The 19,488-nt window shown below is 41.0% G+C and overlaps 1 protein-coding gene across 1 annotated transcript; it reads right to left on the bottom strand.

The window, feature by feature from the left end:
- On the bottom strand, positions 1-17,222 carry LOC110528050 (ETS domain-containing protein Elk-4). The gene is made up of 6 exons (XM_021609834.3): positions 16,593-17,222; positions 10,114-10,328; positions 7,460-8,173; positions 7,056-7,304; positions 6,274-6,399; positions 1-3,737 (listed from the first exon to the last, which is right to left on the bottom strand). Exons 2-6 carry the CDS (start codon positions 10,318-10,320, stop codon positions 3,639-3,641), a joined length of 1,395 nt encoding a protein of 464 aa, XP_021465509.1. The 5' UTR covers positions 10,321-10,328; positions 16,593-17,222; the 3' UTR covers positions 1-3,638.
- Between the last annotated feature and the right edge of the window lie 2,266 nt (positions 17,223-19,488).

Raw genomic sequence — 19,488 nt, forward strand, 5'->3', positions numbered from 1 at the left:
TTTTAACTCAGGAAATAAATATTTTTATTTATTTAACCCCTTTTTGGGGTAGGCACAAAACTACCGTAATACATTTTTTTTTATACAGGTAACCTTCAGATGAGTCCCGTGACACTTGTGTGGGTCCTAGAGCAAAACAGAGAACACCATCGTGTTCGTGAGAATCTTCCCTTTCCACAGTGTAGTCATCTTCCCTTTCCACAGTGAAACCCTTCAGACACTAGACGTTTATGTGAGAAGACCACGTTTCACCTCAGACGTGGATGTGTCACACTGGCGGATGCGGTGGATTGAGACGTGTGGAATGGAACAAAAAACTCTCTAGCTTGACAGAATTTTTTTTTTTTGTCATGTAACTTAATTGACGAACAGGTGCATCAATCGACTCTAGGGGGTTTAATGTAAAATAAAAAAAAATCTGAAATATGCACTAGGTGTAATGTTTTGTGCAACAGGGTCTAATGAATGAAACATGAATCAAAATCATTAATATGCCTACATATTCAGAGGGTGTCTATCAGAACTATAGTTATGTATATAGAACTGTTTTTGACTACTGTATCAAGTTAATAAATCTAACTCTTTAGTTTAGAGGTAATACACATCTGTTATAAGGCCAAACTAAACATAGGGACTCCGCTTCATTTAAAGTTATGCCTCAGACACACTTCCTTAGAATATAAACATTTAAGATTTAATCCTTAGATTTGCATTAAAGTACTTTGTGCATAGTTTTGCTGTTGATTGGGAAATAGAAATGTACACAATTCATTTACAGCTATTATTAGATCAATATAGCTTTTTGAAAGAACACTGTGGAAAAAGTAGAATTTGAAACACAGAAAAGCGATGCTGTAAAATCTCATACTACAGGCACCCCATTGTTCTAAATGCCAACATTAAGACACACCTACACAGACAATATTAACAATATCAAAATACTTAACAAAGACATGGATTTAAGTTCCACTCCTTAAGGCTTTGATGCTCAAATAGTCAATGCCATTAGTCCAACAATGAGTATAGAAAACGGTGTAAAAACCAAAGACATCACCATTAAAAACAGACTACAGAACAGCATGGAGTCTCGCATCTGGTCGTGTAACAAAACCACAGATTACAATTCAGATTGTTAGGGTGATAGGGGAGGGGGAGACGGAATTCATTGAAAATACATGTCAGCTGAAGTTCACATCACAATCATATGACAGAGAAAATAGTATCTGACACCTCATAAGCAGATAACAGACAGAGAGGGATTAAGACAGGTTTGAAGGTATACTGATAAATCATATACATGTGTACATGTTTTAGCTCGTGCAAAATCAAGTTTAGCAGAATCTCCCTAGAAATTATTTATGGTACATTAAAAGCTCATGTTCCTCATTCACAGGACTTGCAAATGTGGGTGACGATATTCCATACTAAAGATGACTGTCATTCAAATCACAATACCTATGCAAACCTGTTCTAAAACATGAATCATATATACCAAAATGTAAATGCTATGTCACATTACGTCATGAGAATAAGTAAAAAACGCTATTGTGACAGGCTTTGTGAACACCCTGTGTGGGTATTCTGACAGCCTGCTTCTGCCTTCAACCGTGCCACATCATTGCCATTTTCTAAACAGTCTTGACAAGGTGACATGTTTGCAATGCAGAAACAGACTGGCACCACCCAGGCTATTCACTGGCCATGTCATGGCAAGGGCCGTTTTTACACACGGGTCATTTTACCCACACCTGGGAGAGAAAACCCATAGGAGAGCCGACTTTAGACAAGTAAAGGACCGGTAGAAATCTATAATACTTACATTATGTAGTCTACTTTATCAATTCACGTTATAAACCAAATACTGTTAGTGCTCTGTAGAAGCTGAGGTTTACTCCCAGGGAGAGCGTATAGGCACTGGAGACCAGGGCAGAGGGAGTAGGATAGGGTGGAGAGGAGGGATGGTTGTTCCTCCTCTTCATGTTTGGCTTGGGGGTTAAGGCACCACATTAGAATGGCTGAGTCTTATGGAGCAATGCTGTGGGTTAGTGACAATATGCCATCCAACACTAGCGCCAGCGAAAGTACTCCTCACTTATCAATTCTATATTCGGAATCAAGATGTGATTTTGCTTCACACATTTAATGTTTTTCTTATGGCTTTATATCAACAGAAGTGCATAGCCTTAGGGTTAGTTTAGGGTGAGGATCATTATTTGCTCAATCTCCACAAGGTTCGTGGCTATTTGTCAAAGGAGGTGATAATAATGGTCCATTGTACTACCTGAGGCCACAGGTTGGTTTAGATTTCCTTTGTAGGTTAGGAATATGGTTAAGGCCAGGTTTAAGGTTGGGACAAAGGTAATGGTTATGGCTTCTCATAAATGTACCTAGAGGTATAGGGGCTTTTTCACACAAATTCAAGCATTACCAACCCATAGGTCACATATGCCCATTTGTCTCTGGTATAAATGGTGGGTGTGAGGTGGTTTTGTTCTGATGTGGCCTCCCTACTGGTCTAAGTGAGGGCGTTACAGTAAGGACTTAATCTGTTATGGCAACAGTTTCTGCTTGCCAACACCAAGTGTGAGGCCAGTTGAAGCATTTCCCATCTGAGGTGGTCTCCAACTTTTAACAAATGTAACATGTCACAAGCTACAAATTATTTTCTAGCTTTCAAATATATACATTATTCACCTCTCCGGATCCTTTGTGTACAAGAGAAAGTAGTGCACTCTTTTCTGTCAATATACCTGGTAAAATGGTTAATAAAAAACTAAGGAGGGCCCTACAAAAATAAAATATAAATCCCCAAATTTGGTTTAAGCTTTTCCCAAATTCTGTTCTCTCCATTTTATTTTTCCTGGTTTTAGATTTTTTAGTTTTTCACTCAAATTACAATTGTTCACAGAGAAACAGCCAAACTGGATGTTCTGAATCAATGTCAATGCTTAAAAAGAACAAACATTTAGATTTGACTGAAATTCCCCTTTTTTCATATTTAATTGTGCATCTCGCGTGCCGTCTAATGTCCCGGTCTAGCGATGGTTCTGTAGTGCTATTGTGTTAGGTTTGGCTTTTTAAGCCAATAGTGGCTAACCAGGGGTGGGATAATGTCAATGTTGCGTTGGTTAGATAGTAGCTGGGAGCTTGCGGTGTCCGATACTTGTGAGATTTGTTTATGACAGTTTGCAGTGAAACACGTGAAAATTGCCAGTTACTGGTATCTCGTGATTGACCTGTTGGAGACCCCTGGTTTAAAACATACAACAAATAGCAGGAACATTACCCATGAAAACATCTAAAAAACTGCATTGGAATTGACAACACAGCCTCAAACAGAATAGAAGAAGGAAATAATATCAAGGTTCACATAAAAAAAGAAAATCTGTAATACCATTGGTCTCAAGAACAGAGACACAATTGCCTGTTCCAGGTAGAGATGCACATTTGTGACTGCTCAGCATCCAATCCATGAACTTTGCAGCACCCATTACTATTGCAATTCCTAAAAAGTCTGGCTACGCCCTCTTTAGGGGAGTTGTGAACCACCGTGTCTTGTGTCTGTTTGGGGGGTGTGGGGGGAGCTGAAGCAGGGCCTCATTGTCTGGTGGCTGCACAGGTTCCAAGGAGAAGGTCTCTTATGTCTTATGAGGGTCTGGGGTGAGGGGTCCAGGGGTGTTGGTCCCATCGAGGCTGTGTGTGGGGATATGGAAATGAGGGGTGAGCACCGAGGGGAACTGGAAGAGAACACATAAGAGAACACATGAGAACACAGAACTGCTTCAAATGTGTCATAAAGAACAGAATTTGGGTCCATAGAATAGAGGACAGAAACAGACGACACAGTAAGGAGTAGAATCACAGGGTGTTTCTCAATATGCATACTACCGTGCACCACACTCATGCTCAGAGTTCATTCTCAGAGGATGCTAGAGTGTGGAGAATGCATAAAAATGTACATTTTGAGAAGCACTCCCCTGCTATTGCATTACCTTTAACCAATACAGGCAAACAACTACATAAAGTAAATGCAAGCATGTAACTTCATAATTATCAGCCACCTACAGTGGGGCAAAAAAATATTTAGTCAGCCACCAATTGTGCAAGTTCTCCCACTTAAAAAGATGAGGCCTGTAATTTATCAGAGGTACACTTCAACTATGACAGACAAAATTAGAAAAAATCCAGAAAATCATATTGTAGGATTTTTTATGAATTTATTTGCAAATTATGGTGGAAAATAAGTATTTGGTCACCTCAAACAAGCAAGATTTCTGGCTCTCACAGACCTGTAACTTCTTCTTTAAGAGGCTCCTCTGTCCTCCACTCGTTACCTGTATTAATGGCACCTGTTTGAACTTGTTATCAGTATAAAAGACACCTGTCCACAACCTCAAACAGTCACACTCCAAACTCCACTATGGCCAAGACCAAAGAGCTGTCAAAGGACACCAGAAAAAAAAATTGTAGACCTGCACCAGACTGGGAACACTGAATCGGCAATAGGTAAGCAGCTTGGTTTGAAGAAATCAACTGTGGGAGCAATTATTAGGAAATGGAAGACATACAAGACCACTGATAATCTCCCTCGATCTGGGGCTCCACACGCAAGATCTCACCCCGTGGGGTCAAAATGATCACAAGAACGGTGAGCAAAAATCCCAGAACCACACGGGGGGACCTAGTGAATGACCTGCAGAGAGCTGGGACCAAAGTACCAAAGCCTACCATCAGTAACACACTACGCCACCAGGGACTCAAATCCTGCAGTGCCAGACGTGTCCCCCTGCTTAAGCCAGTACATGTCCAGGCCCGTCTGAAGTTTGCTAGAGAGCATTTGGATGATCCAGAAGAAGATTGGGAGAATGTTATATGGTCAGATTAAACCAAAATATAACTTTTTGGTAAACTCAACTCGTCGTGTTTGGAGGACAAAGAATGCTGAGTTGCATCCAAAGAACACCATACCTACTGTGAAGCATGGGGGTGGAAACATCATGCTTTGGTGCTGTTTTTCTGCAAAGGGACCAAGACGACTGATCTGTGTAAAGGAAAGAATGAATGGGGCCATGTATCGTGAGATTTTGAGTGAAAACCTCCTTCCATCAGCAAGGGCACTGAAGATGAAACGTGGCTGGGTCTTTCAGCATGACAATGATCCCAAACACACCGCCCGGGCAACGAAGGAGTGGCTTCGTAAGAAGCATTTCAAGGTCCTGGAGTGGCCTAGCCAGTCTCCAGATCTCAACCCCATAGAAAATCTTTGGAGGGAGTTTAAAGTCCGTGTTGCCCAGCAACAGCCCCAAAACATCACTGCTCTAGAGGAGATCTGCATGGAGGAATGGGCCAAAATACCAGCAACAGTGTGTGAAGACTTACAGAAAACGTTTGACCTCTGTCATTGCCAACAAAGGGTATTTAACAAAGTATTGAGAAACTTTTGTTATTGACCAAATAATTATTTTCCACCATAATTTGCAAATTAATTAATTAAAAATCCAACAATGTGATTTTCTGGATTTTTTTTCTCATTTTGTCTGTCATTGTTGAAGTGTACCTATGATGAAAATGACAGGCCTCACTTATCTTTTTAAGTGGGAGGACTTACACAATTGGTGGCTGACTAAATACTTTTTTGCCCCACTGTATATGTGAAAAGTATTAATCTAGCCAGCCAGCTAGTAAAAAAACAACCTAAAACTAATGTAATGAAAAGATAATGTAGATGGGCCAACGTTAGCTACCAATTCTTTATCAGTTAGCCTGCGGTCTACGCACACTACAGTGGCTATTCTAGGCAGTTAAACATTTCATAATTAACATGATACGTTAAAATAAATACGTACTAAGGCAACACGAGATGTGATTGGGCAACTTTTCATTTCAAAGTCGGAGGTAATTTTCTCTCACTTCAGCTCAACCAGCAGCCATTTTTTTTCAAGAAATATTGAGTGTTTTTTTACTTGGCTCGTCATATTATACCAACAATCCTGGGAATATTTCAATTGAAGCTTGAATCGATTAATACTGAGAAATATGTACAAACAAAGTATGCATCTGCGAACAACCATCCATGTTCCGTTTCATATACTTTGATTTGGACTCGTACTCTGATTACCGTTCCATGCTCGAAGCACACTAGTATGCATATCAAACTGACAGAGAGGACAAGGATAGAAAGAGGGATAAGAGAGACTGAAGTGCAGTGGAGATTGGAGGGATCCCTGAGAGAGGGATGAGTGAGGATAGATGAGAGTGGGGGTGTGTTCTGACCTGGAACAGGGTGTGTGTGCCCTGCTGGCGCCGGGTGGCAGGGCTGAGGGGAGCCACCGGGCTGAGCGTGCTCCAGAAGTGGATGTTAGACAGAAGGGGACTTGGGGTCAGCAACAGAGTGGGTGTCTGTAAATACACACACACACACACAAAACAAAACAAGGAGCTTATCAGCAATAGATTTGGACACATAAGTAGTCATTTGGGAAGATCTCAAATTATGGCACAAAATTGTTCTCAAAACTAGAATTCCAGCTTTAAGTGCAAGTAGTCATGTAGACTTGATAAAGACCAGAAGAGAAAATATGTGCTCTTCTGTATCCATAATGGAGGCTTTGAGGGTTTCGCAGCAGCCCAAGGAAAAGTCAACCCAGAGGAGAAGCTGGCCTGGGGCTGGTTCAAACAGCACTGTCTCATGACCACATTAACATAGACGTTAAACCATAGAGGTAGAATCTGAGAGAATAATGAGACCATTGTCAGGTCCTGCTGATCTAATCTTAAGATCACAACAGGACACATTGTCATGTGGTCAAACATCAACATCTCATTGTCATGGTAACTCTGTTCAGACTGGTAGAATGGGTGTTCAATAAAACTACAAAATTGCTGCCATCTGCTGGGAGAAAACTAGCAATGAAATGTGTTGACATTTCACTTAGCCTTGTCCCTAATTGTAAATGTATCTTCTCCTAATCAAGAACACATCTCAAAAAATAATTCTGAGTGTGGAGTGTATAAGATTGCATAAAAATGAATGTGTGTGTGTGTGTGCGTCTCACCTGTAGCAATGCAGGTGTGAGAGAGGCGGTGGGAAGGGAGGGGCTGTAGAGGTTCATAGGTGGGAGGTCAGAGGTGGTGACCACCAGTGTAGGAGTGGACAGCTCCAGGACTTTAGGAGGCTTGCGGGCCTTGCCCCCTGTGATATGGCCACTCACACACAACGGAGATAAACTCATCTCCCTATTCCCTCCCTTGTCCCTGTTCTCTACACACACCTCACCACCTGACACTTGGCAAAAACTCTGCACCTGGGGGGGGGGGGGGGGGGGGGCAGTTGAATCACAGAAAGCAAAAACATGAATGCTAAATCCATCTTCATGTTTAGTAATCTGCGACTCTGTGGACTGGACGGAGATGGTCTCCATGTCGCAGTAGGTTGTGTGTGCGTGTGTGTTTTCCTTACCCCCTGTATCTGCGTCTCTGTGGGCTGGGAGGAGATGGACTCGATGTCGCTGTCGATTACTAGCTCCTGGGTGGAGTCAGGCACCATGCTGGGGGAGGGGCTCCGAGTGGGCAACTCTGATAGGCTGAAACTATTCAGAATTCGAAGACTCGAGGATTCCATGGGCTTGGCTTGCTCAAACGCACACACAGCCTGAGGCAGGAGGACAGAGTGTGTCATCACGACATCGCCCATGGGAGGGCACAATGGCGGATTAGGTGTTTCTATTGAAATCTGAGGGCTTCTCTTGGGAGGGGTGGTCCCGAACTTGATAACTGACGGCGACAGCAATGGCTGCTGAGAGGGCGGGTCTTGAGCCTGGGTGTTGGACTTCCTGTCGGCCATCTTGTCTGCAGGGTTCTCCATCTTAATGGACTTGAAGAGCTGGCGTCCATTTTGCAGCGAGGTGAGGGTGAAGGAGGTGTACAGGCCAGAGTGGATGTAGTCATTACGGTTGGATGGCTTAGTACTGGACCCCTGTGTCACTGTCATACCTCCACCCCTGTCCCCACCTTCACCATCTCGGGAGTTGTTGTCGCCCCTCTCGGACAGGGGCATGCTACATCCTGCACCCCCCTCCCCTTCCGGCCGAGCAGAGGCATCCCCTTTCAGGATGTCTGGGTAGGAGACGAAACGGTACACAAACTTCTGCCCGTTCACCTTCTTAATGATGTTCTAGAAGAGAGAGTAGGGGAGAGTGAGAAATGTTACGCTATGTGGAAAAATATGTACAGAAGACACACTCTACTCTCTCTTTCCTCCCCTCCCCCTCTCTCGCTCTCTCTTCCAAAAACAACCCACAGAGTAACCACTGTGTGGGACAGTTCCATTCTTCCTGTCTGTACCAAGTTAAATACAGCTCACCACCCCACCCACTGACAGAGGCAGGCTGTCTTTAGGCCAAGCCACAGGCAGAGTGGATGAGACAAACAGCGACACATGAACCCAGCTGTACTGTGAGGGAACCCAGCAGTACTGTGAGGGAACCCAGCAGTACTGTGAGGGAACCCAGCTGTACTGTGAGGGAACCCAGCTGTACTATGAGGGAACCCAGCTGTACTGTGAGGAAACCCAGCTGTACTGTGAGGGAACCCAGCTGTACTGTGAGGGAACCCAGCTGTACTGTGAGGGAACCCAGCAGTACTGTGAGGGAACCCAGCAGTACTCTGGGTGGTGTGGTGACATCACAGGATGGCAAAACAGAAACTTCCCTGCCCATAGCTCTACCCAGCTCAGCATTAAACCAAACCCTGCACTCATTTTCAACAGGTCTCATCAAGGGGCCCCTTGTCAAAGTTAATGCATTGTGTGGGAGTGTAAGTTTGAGTGTATGTACCTTGTCATAGCATTTTTTTTAAACATTTTATTTAAACTTTATTTAACCAGGTAGGCAAGTTGAGAACAAATTCTCATTTACAATTGCGAGCTGGCCAAGATAAAGCATAGCAGTTCGACACATAACAACACAGAGTTACACATGGAGTCAAACAAACATGCAGTCAATAATACAGTAGAAAAATAAGTCTATATACAATGTGAGCAAATGAGGTGAGATAAGGGAGGTAAAAGGCAAAAAAAAGGCCATGATGGTGAAGTAAATGCAATATAGCAAGTAAAACACTGGAATGGGAGGTTTGCAGTGGAAGAATGTGCAAAGTAGAGAGAAATAATGGGGTGCAAAGGAGCAAAATAAATACATTAGGGGAAGAGTTAGTTGTTTGGGCTAAATTATTGATGGGCTATATACAGTATTCTGCTGAGTTTGTTGTAATTCATGCTGTGTGTCTCTGTGTGTGTGTGTGTAGGGCCCTCTAAAATCTGTGATGCGGAGAACGCGGACGAGATCACGGAATCCAGACATTAAAACAGGATTCAACAATATTAAAAAATGAACTTATTTGAAAATGTATTGACTTGCCCAAGATTATCATAGGACATGAACAAAATGCATCAGTGATTCTTATTTTCCTTCAACCTTCTGACGAGGCAACGTGTGAATCCCGTCTGTGTGCTCGTTTGTGTATTCTGGTAGATGGGAAGGATTTCCAAAAAACCTTTGCAATTTAATGTTAACTACAAAGTAGCCTATGCCTACCTGGCAGAATGATATCATGATTATTTTCATCATTCCAGAGGGTATTTGTTTAGCAAACTATGCAATCACATGTGCACTACATAAAACAGCGCTAACCAAACAAGGCTCTTACATTTTTGTCATTTAGCAGACACTCTTACCCAGAGCGACTTACAGTAGTGAGTTCATACATTTTCATACCGGTCCCCCATTGGGAATCAAACTAACAACCCTGGTGTTGCAAGTACCATGCTCTACCAAGTGAGCCGAGGACACTGTGTGCACTTGCTGGTGTGCACTTGAATCTTGGATTTTTCCCAGACCTCAAAAGTGGTCTGCTGATGTGGTTAAAGCATTGTTGTGGACTTAGAACATCCAATTTAAATTTTTCTACTAAAAACTGATCTCGAGAGCAAAAACCTGAAAACATTTTAGACAAATCAGAAACCTTGAAAAACAAAAGAGAAAACAGAATTTGTGAAAAAACTAAATGGAATTAGGAAAAATAATGTACAAAGCCTATGCATGCATGTGTGCGTACCTTGTCGTAGTAGTATCTTAGGGCTCTGCTGAGCTTGTCGTAGTTCATGCTGGGTTTGTTCTTCCGGGTGCCCCACAGCTTGGCCACCTCCTCTGCCTGCAGCAGCTTGAACTCGCCCTCCTCATTGGTCCAGCAGATCAGCTGATCATTGGTGGGGTCCAATAGGAGCTGGAGAAGGAACTGCCACAGGGTCACAGAGCTGTCCATGCTCCCCGCTACAGAGAGAGAGAAAGGGGATGAAGATGACAGACCAGACATGCAGTGTCACCAAAAGGCAGTTATTGGTGATTCCATGGTAAAGTCAACCTGAGCATGTAAAAATAAAGTTACATTTCCAAATGAAACCACATTCCAAATTATCATTCATGTCTATATGTTGGAGTTCAGGCTTTATTTGACCAATTAAAGCAGGAATTGCATGATTTCTTTTATATTACAGTGTAGGAGGCCAACTCTCTAAGGCTTTTAGTCATTCATATTTCATTGCAATTAGAAAGGGCTCCCAGAGCTTGTTTTGCCACTCACACCTGTCCCCCAATGTTAATGAGGAAGATGAGATGTTAATGAAGCAATAGAGCAAATTGAGTGTCTTGAGTTGTTTGCATGTTCTATAGTCTTGTAAATATAGGGGGAGTGACTGGGACAGGCAACGTATAATCCATAACGTTTTTGTATTGTAAACCATACACCTTACATCGGATTATTTAAACTTTCTCTGTAAAGCTAACTTTCATTAAGATTTTATATGGTCAACAAATGGGTCCTTTTCATTGTCAATACCCTTTTTCAGCATGATGATATCCGTAACATTGATAAGTTATGAATGTGATGGATATTGATTTATCAAATCGTAGCTTCACAGACTTGTGCATACACCAGATTTTGTGTGCTTGTTCTGAGATGTATCCCTTAGACTTTTACTGAAGCAATTGTTGATATCTTGAAAGTTGGGTTCAAGCTAAGAATATCTTGAATATATGCTGAAATGCATTTCTCATACATGGCAGTACCGTTTTTTTTAGATAATGTGAATAGTTTCAAATGAAAGCCCTCCAAAATATACTGACTTCATCCAGTGTCCAGAAAAGTAGATTGGCAGTATAGGCACATGCATATGGTCTCATTTGCATATTTTGTTACAATGTTTCAGAAAAATTGTAATTACCCCAAAAGATGATATTTTTGTGTCGACATTCAACTGGTAGGGGATGATATTTATGAAGAGCGAGAGAGAAAAATACATTTTAGGGTGTGGTACCTGGTCTTGTATACACTGTTTTTATGTAACCTTTATTTAACTAGGCAAGTCAGTTAAGAACAAATTCTTATTTACAATGACGGCCTAGGAACAGTGGGTTAACTGCCTTGTTCAGGGGCAGAACGACAGATTTTTACCTTGTCAGCTCGGGGATTCAATCTAGCAACCTTTCGGTTACTAGTCCAACGATCTAACCACCTGCCGCCCCTACTCAGGTAATTACGCAATCCTAAAACACTATGCCTTTTGCTGACATTTTTAAAACATTCCAAATGCTAACAAATGTGTTGACAGATTTTGATCAAGAAATCGTTAAGATTTGAATGTCTAATTCAGACTAACATCCATAACGGTCATTGTACCCCTCTAAAGTAAAAATGGAAATTACAATATCAAAAGATATACGTTTTTGTGTTTAGCCAAGCATTTCCTTCAAAATAGATAGCTATGTTTTGATACGAGATTTACAGTGCATTCGGAAAGTATTTAGACCCCTTCCCTTTTTCCACATTTTGTTACGTTACAGCCTTATTCTAAAATTGATTTTAATTTTGGTTTTAAAAGGCTTGTTGCGTCATACCCAAGAAGAATCAAGGTTGTAATCGCTGCCAAAGGTGTTTCACAAGGTACTTAATAAAGGGTCTGAATTTTTATGTAAATGTAACATTTACAACATTTCAAAAACCAGTGTTTGCTTTGTCCTTATGGGGTATTGTGTGTAGATTGATGAGGGGGACACACAATTTAATACATTTTAGAATAAGACTGTAACGTAACAAAATGTTTAAAAAGTCAAGGGTTCTGAATATTTTCCGAATGCACTGTACACCTTAGACTTTTGCTTATGTTCAATCTCCCCAAAAAGCTTGTTTATGTCATGAAACATCCATAACGCTATTTATTTTCTTTATTTCTTCATCACGCCACCATTGATGGGGAAAGTCTGCTTTTTGGGGTACACACTCCCCCCACGGGCTACCATAGACACACATATAATTTAGCCTATATTTTGTTTGTTCATTCTGTGAGACACTAAAGTTGTGATTTTGCATGCAATTGTTATGTCCATAATACTTGAATCACCCTTATCAAACTGGTGAACTGCTCCTACTTATAGCCTTGTAAAGTCCCCCATTCAGAATCTACAGCCTCAGTCAACAAGCCTAGAGTATCTGCCCTTTTCTGCACTCAACAACGCAAAAGCAACAACAACAAAAAGTCTGGCACCAAAGCTATCAGATGTTAATGTCAGTTGCAGCATTTTCTAATCTTGATCACCTAATATAGAGTTACTGTTTGGAATTCAAGGTGATTTGATGATCAGTGATTCTGCACAGCCCAGCTCCTTGGTCAGGCATATCATCTTGAATGTCATCAGTCATGAAGAAAACATGTTTTAAACACCTTTTCACCTGTTCTCTAGAAATGCTGTACATTCATTCATAAGGCTTTGAGAGAGACAGACACATTATATTTCTGAATTGTAAAGCTGCAGGGGACATTAGTGTTGTTTGGACTTCTCTAAAGGGGAACTAGAGGGGGTGCAGCGGTAAAGCAGCCTTTCATACAACTCTGAATAACCCCATCACGCACCACTTCATGGACAACAACAAAAGGAGCAGGGAGCTTCGTTCTGTTTAACTCGGCTGTGAACTCGGCAGTGAGAGAACACACAGAGGGGCTCAGAGGAGAGCTCTACTGTATGAGCCTGGCGTATGGAGGAAATAAGGTGGATTCTACTCCAGTCCAGGCCCATTAAATGGCTAGGTGGAGCCCACACCTATCCTGTCCCTTCAGATATTTAAATACCACAAGGATAGGGCTATAAACAGGACTTGGGTTGTTTTCAAACTGAGGAACAGCATTAGTTTTTAAAATGACAAAAAGGTGAATAGGCTAGTAAAGCTAAAAACTGATTTTGGTTGGTTGATTATGAATGCTAAACAAGACAATTAAACTAAATTAATCAAAAACAACCTAAACATCAAAGCTATTAAGCCCTACATATGTGCTCCTTCCCCTAAACAGTATTATACTGAGATTGGGCCAGATACCATTTTAGAATCTTTAATTTAAAGATGTTTGTATTTTCTGGCATTCAATCTTCAATAGCTCTTATACAAAGCATGCCATGACTATGAAAACTATATATTCTGAATCAGGGGAGGATGGACAAAAATCCACTTGTTTTTTGGCTTTTAATCGTCAATAGTTCATATAATATTTAAAAAACTTTTTTTTTTTTAAAGTAATTCATTCTAAATGGATATCAAAACATAATCCATCCCGAAATCAAATAAATTTGGGTCAGTATCAATGCGTGACATCACGTCCGTAAAACAACCTGCACACGCATCTCTCCAAGCTGACAATGACAACCTGCACACGCATCTCTCCAAGCTGACAATGGCGGGTGTCACAACTGGCCTATGATGACAACCTTGGGTAAGATAATTTCTTAAGAAGTGAACATGAAAGTAGCCAAGACCATCCCTTTAAGGTTTATTGTTATAGATCATTTTTGGGTGGAGTGAACTACACCTGCTGAAATTTTGCATGAAAGGAGAGTGTAATAGGGGTGGTGCATTACAGAGATGAGCTGCTGTTAGAGCTGAGTGATTACACAGAAGATTTTTTTTCATCCCTCGATTATTAAACAACTAATTGACCGGCGTCGGTTCAATTGCTTGAATTCCATTTAGTAGGCATAACAAATGTATTATAAAAATGTCAGTTATATAATCAAAATCAATAAATAAAGCATGTTTTGGAGCTCATTCTGTAGTCATGGCACGCTTTGTGTAAAAGCTATTGAAGATTGAAAGCACCCAAATCCTACAAATAAACAAAAAAACTGGGGATATTTGTCCATCCTCCCCAATTGAGAACTTTAATAGTCATGGGACGCTTTGTCTAAGAGTTACTGAAGATTGGGGGCTTTCAAACAAATTCTAAAAGAAAATGAATCAAATAAAAAAACCTGTGGATTTTTGTCCATCCTCCCCCAATTCAGAAAATATAATTTTCATAGTCATGGCACGATGTGTAAGAGCTATTGAAGATTGAAAGCTGAAAAAATACAAATACAATTCTAATAAAATACAAAAAGATGTGTATTTTTGTCCATCCTTCCCCGATTCAGACTATATCATTTTCATAGTCATGGCACTTTGTGTAAGAGCTACTGAAAATTGAAAGCCAGAAGAAAAGAAAATATAAAAGAAAACATCACCCCTGCAAAAAAAAGTGGATTTTTGTCCAATTCAGAATATACAGTGCATTTGAACCCCTTCCCTTTTCCCACATTTTGTTACGTTACAGCCTTATTCTAAAATTGATTAAATATATAACATTTTCCATCAATCTACAAACAATACCCCCCAACGACAAAGTGAAAAAAGGTTTTTAGAAATGTTTGCAAATGTATTAAAAATAAAAAAGAACAAAAATACCTTATTTACATAACTATTCAGACCCTTTGCTATGAGACTTGAAATTGAGCTCAGGTGCATCCTGTTTCCATTGATCATCCTTAACATGTTTCTACAACTTGATTGGAGTTCACCTGTAGTAAATTCTATTGATTGGACATGATTTGGAAAGGCACACACACCTGTCTATATAAGGTCCCACAGTTGACAGTGCATGTCAAAGAAAAAAAATAGAAAAAAAACATGAGGTTGAAGGAATTGTCCATAGAGCTCTGAGACAGGATTGTGTCGAGACAGATCTGGGGAAGGGTACCCAAAAAATGTCTGCAGCATTGAAGGTCCCCAAGAACACAATGCCTCCATCGTTCTTAAATGGATGAATTATGGAACCACCAAGACTCTTCCTAGAGCTGCCCGCCCAACCAAACTGAGCAATCAGGGAAGAAGGGAGGGGACCAATAACCCGATGGTCACTCTGACAGAGTTACTCTGTGGCGATGGGAGAACCTTCCAGAAGGACAACAACCTCTGCCACACTCCACCAATTACGGTAGAGTGGCCAGATGGAAGCCACTCCTCAGTAAAAGGCACGACAGCCAGCTTCGAGTTTGCCAAAAGGCACTTAAAGGCCTCTGAGCATGGGAAACATGGTTCTCTGGTCTGATGAAACCAGGATTGAACTACTTGGCCTGAATGCCAAGCGTCACGTCTGGAGGAAATATGACACCATCCCTACGGTGAAGTGTGGTGGCAGCACCATGCTATTGGGATGTTTCTCAGCAGCAGTGACTGACTGGGAGACTAGTCAGGATCAAGGGAAAGATTAACGGAGTACTGATGAAAACCTGCTCCAGAGCGCTCAGGACGGTTCACTATCGCCATTGTGTGTGTAGATTGAGGGGAATCAATTTTAGAATAAGGCTAACATAACAATGTGGAATAAGTCATGGGGTCTGAATACTTTCTGAATGCACTGTATCATTATCATAATGGCATTCTTTGCATAAGTTATTGATGATTAGAAATCGCAATATCTACCGAGTATCTAATATAAAACTAGTTGTACCTCGTTTTGATGTGGTACATCTGACTGCTTGCTCTCTGCATAGGAAATGGGTTTATGGGGCAAGAAGGCCTGATAGGGTTGTGTACTGAACACTGCCTACCTAATGCTTGTGCGTCTAAGAGGCTTAGATAAGTAAATCTGCCTTTACTCATCCAGGCCAGCTGGGACACACCCCCTACTCACAATCTGACCATGTAAAATGGGTCAAAAAGGGACCAACTGGCTCTCAGTGCGGCCGCCAAGAGACAATATTATTTATATATAAATATATATATGATTCGAGTTTATCCGACTTTGTAACGACACAGCACACACACACACACACACACACACACACAGCTAGGACCCACAGAGAAAAGAGTGAGATGTCACTAGCAATATGTTAGTGGTGTTTTAGTTTGTCCACCAAAACAATAATACCGTATAACAAATCACTAAAATACGGTGTTAATGTGATAGTTGACATTTTAGTTACTAATTTAACTACCTTGAAATTCAGACAGCTAGCTGTTGGCTACAACATGGCCATTTCGCTAACGTTAGTAGTTAACCAACGCTAATTTAGCTAACCTAACGCTGAGATTGGATGTAACGATGTATTTACCCATATTGCAATTAGCTAGCTAGCATGTACTGTCATACCCTTTGTCACCAAGCTAGCTGGTTTACAGTATTGTAACTAGCGAACTACGTTAGCGTTAGTTACGGTACGTCGGTAGCTTACCTTGCTAGTATAGCTCGCTTAAAATATGAGCCGTCCAGAAGTGTCGATAAAAGTCCCAAAACATGACAGAAAATGAGCTTGCTATGTTCAGCAAGCCGAGTAGCAAATGGGTAACTACGTGATTTAAGTAAAAACTATAAATTGCCGTATACGTTTTTGGCGATAAAAATACAGTGCGAATATTTAAGAACAGGAAATTAAAACCATGCTGAGATCACTTCCTTGTTATGTTTGCGTTCCATAAACGCATTGTTTTTTGTCACCGCCGACTGCTACTGTGGTTTGAAGTGTCGTCGCGCCAACCAATTTTACTTTCAGCTCGTTACATTTGTCTTCCTGTCTTCACAAAAATGATATATATTAAATGATGCTGCAAGCTAAAATAAGTTAGCTGTCGACCCACAATCATATTGTGTAGGCCTGTAATGTAATTTCGCAAGTTACAATATAAAAGGCAAATTTGTTAAGAAATAAGCGACTAGATATTGTCATGCTTCTGATGCTCGTCTCGCATATGAAGCATTAGTGCGTGGGAGACGTGGAGTGAGAAATGTTGCGGCAACCACCCATCGCTGACGGCTATTCTAAAACAACTGGAAACATATTTAGTGCTTCTAGAATGTGTTGTCTGCCAATATGTTTTTTCCAGGTGTAAATATGCGTTATGTCACATTTTGCTTTTGACACTACTGTTCAGAGCAGAGATGGGTCAAAATAAAATCGGGACAACCTGCTCAACAAATACCCCATCTGACCACTTTGTGGCAGCCTTGCACAAAATTGACATTTGTTTGATCAGGAATTCAAAGGGCAAAGCATGTCCAGAGACAGAGTAACCAGTGTCTACTGTCGAGATGGATTGTAGGTTGCCCCTGTAGATCATGCTCAGAAACCTATGGATCTTATGAACCTATGGATCTCCTTTCCTTATCCTTATGAAAGAACAGCCTTTTCTGTACAGTGGAGGCATCTGGTGTGTGGTATTGGGAGTGTCATACCTCTATTGATCAGATGCTTCAGTGACAGTGGTGAACTGAAATTCAGCTATTTCCATACAGTGGATATTTTTCATGATTACAATGATCTAAGCCCCAAACAAAGTATATCGTCAGCTCATACCAGGCATAATGTAAATAAAGGAAACTTGTATGAGACACACAGGCTAGTAGTAATGTAATACCAACCTGTGTAACTAATGTGATACTGTAGTGATGTTATGGTTAGTGAATGTCTGAGTGTGTTTTACTGGTACAGGTTGCCATGTTGAGGGCACTAGGAGAGTAGACAGAGGTTTTAAATGAAAGATAAAATGCAGGCTACACACATGACACTGGTTCAGGCACTGGACAGAAAACATGCAGACTAGAGTGAACAAATGTTCAAAACATTGAATCACTGTTTGGAGTATATCAAATTTGTGGACAAATTATTCACCTTTTTAAATTCTGAGAGGGTTGTGGAGAGCTATAGATGGACTGTATATTTTTAATAAGATGGGTCTAGAACTCACACAGAGTAGAAATAGCTGTTAGGCACAGATCTAGGATCAGTTGGGCTAGCCTCTCTATCCAATCTAAACCTCAACCATTACAGGGGGAAACACTAACCTGTGAACTGAAGCATGAAGTTACCTGTGGCTGCAAACAACAGTGTGATGAGATTTTACATATACAGTACATATACTGTATTTTACCATTCATAGACCAGCATCTGGTAGTAACCCTTCTCTATTGCAAACTTCATGTGAAATTCAGGACAATCTGAAGAACACAACCACAACATAAATTAAAAGATACCATAGACTACGTTCATTCAGCTCTACAGTGCCTTGCAAAATTATTCATCCCCCTTGGAGTTTTTCCTATTTTGTTGCATTACAACCTTTAATTTAAATTGATTTTTATTTGGATTTAATGTAAAGGACATACACAAAATAGTCCAAATTGGTGAAGTGAAATTTAAAAAATAACTTGTTTCAAATAATACATATTTTTTTTATGTAAAAGTGGTGCGTGCATATGTATTCACCCCTTTGCTATGAAGCCCCTAAATAAGATCTGGTGCAACCAATTACCTTCAGAAGTCACATAATTAGATCAATAAAGTCCACCTGTGTGCAATCTAAGTGTAACACGATGATCTCAGTATATATACACCTGTTCTGAAAGGCCCCAGAGTCTGCAACACCACTAAGCAAGCGGCACCACTAAGCAAGCGGCACTATGAAGACCAAGGAGCTCTCCAAACAGGTCAGGGACAAAGTTGTGGAGAAGTACAGATCAGTGTTGGGTTATAAAACAATATCCGAAACTTTGAACATCCCACGGAGCACCATTAAATCCATTATCAAAAAATGGAAAGAATATGGCACCACAACAAACCTGCCAAGACAGGGCTGCCCACCAAAACTCACGAACCAGGCAAGGAGGGCATTAATCAGAGGCAACAAAGAGAACAAAGATAACCATGAAGGAGTTGCAAAGCTCCACAGCGGAGATTTGATTATCTGTCCATAGGACCACCTTAAGCTATACACTCCACAGAGCTGGGCTTTACGGAAGAGTGTCAAGAAAAAAGCCATTGCTTAAAGAAAGAAATAAGCAAACACGTTTGGTGTCCACAAAAAGGCATGTGGGAGACTCCCTTAACATATGGAAGAAGGTACTCTGGTCAGATGAGACTAAAATTGAGCTTTTTGGCTATCAAGGTAAGCGCTATGTCTGGCACAAACCCAACACCTTTCATCACCCAGAGAACACCATCCTCACAGTGAAGCATGGTGGTGGCAGCATCATGCTGTGGGGATGTTTTTCATCAGTAGGGACTGGGAAACTGGTCAGAATTGAAGGAATGATAGATGGCCTCATGTTTGTCTTCCAGAGATTTGGGACTGGGA

Source organism: Oncorhynchus mykiss, chromosome 7 (assembly GCF_057628025.1).
Source record: "Oncorhynchus mykiss isolate SJ-2025 chromosome 7, ASM5762802v1, whole genome shotgun sequence".
In the NCBI taxonomy this organism is placed as follows: Eukaryota; Metazoa; Chordata; class Actinopteri; order Salmoniformes; family Salmonidae; genus Oncorhynchus; species Oncorhynchus mykiss.

Excerpts from the sequence above, each read along its gene's own strand:
- LOC110528050 (XM_021609834.3), bottom strand. The coding sequence starts at position 10,320 with ATGGACAGCTCTGTGACCCTGTGGCAGTTCCTTCTCCAGCTCCTATTG. Across the intron at positions 8,174-10,113 it reads TAAGATACTACTACGACAAG|AACATCATTAAGAAGGTGAA; the intron begins GTACGCACACAT and ends TCTCTCTTCTAG. Across the intron at positions 6,400-7,055 it reads TCACACCTGCATTGCTACAG|ACACCCACTCTGTTGCTGAC; the intron begins GTGAGACGCACA and ends GTGTATTTACAG.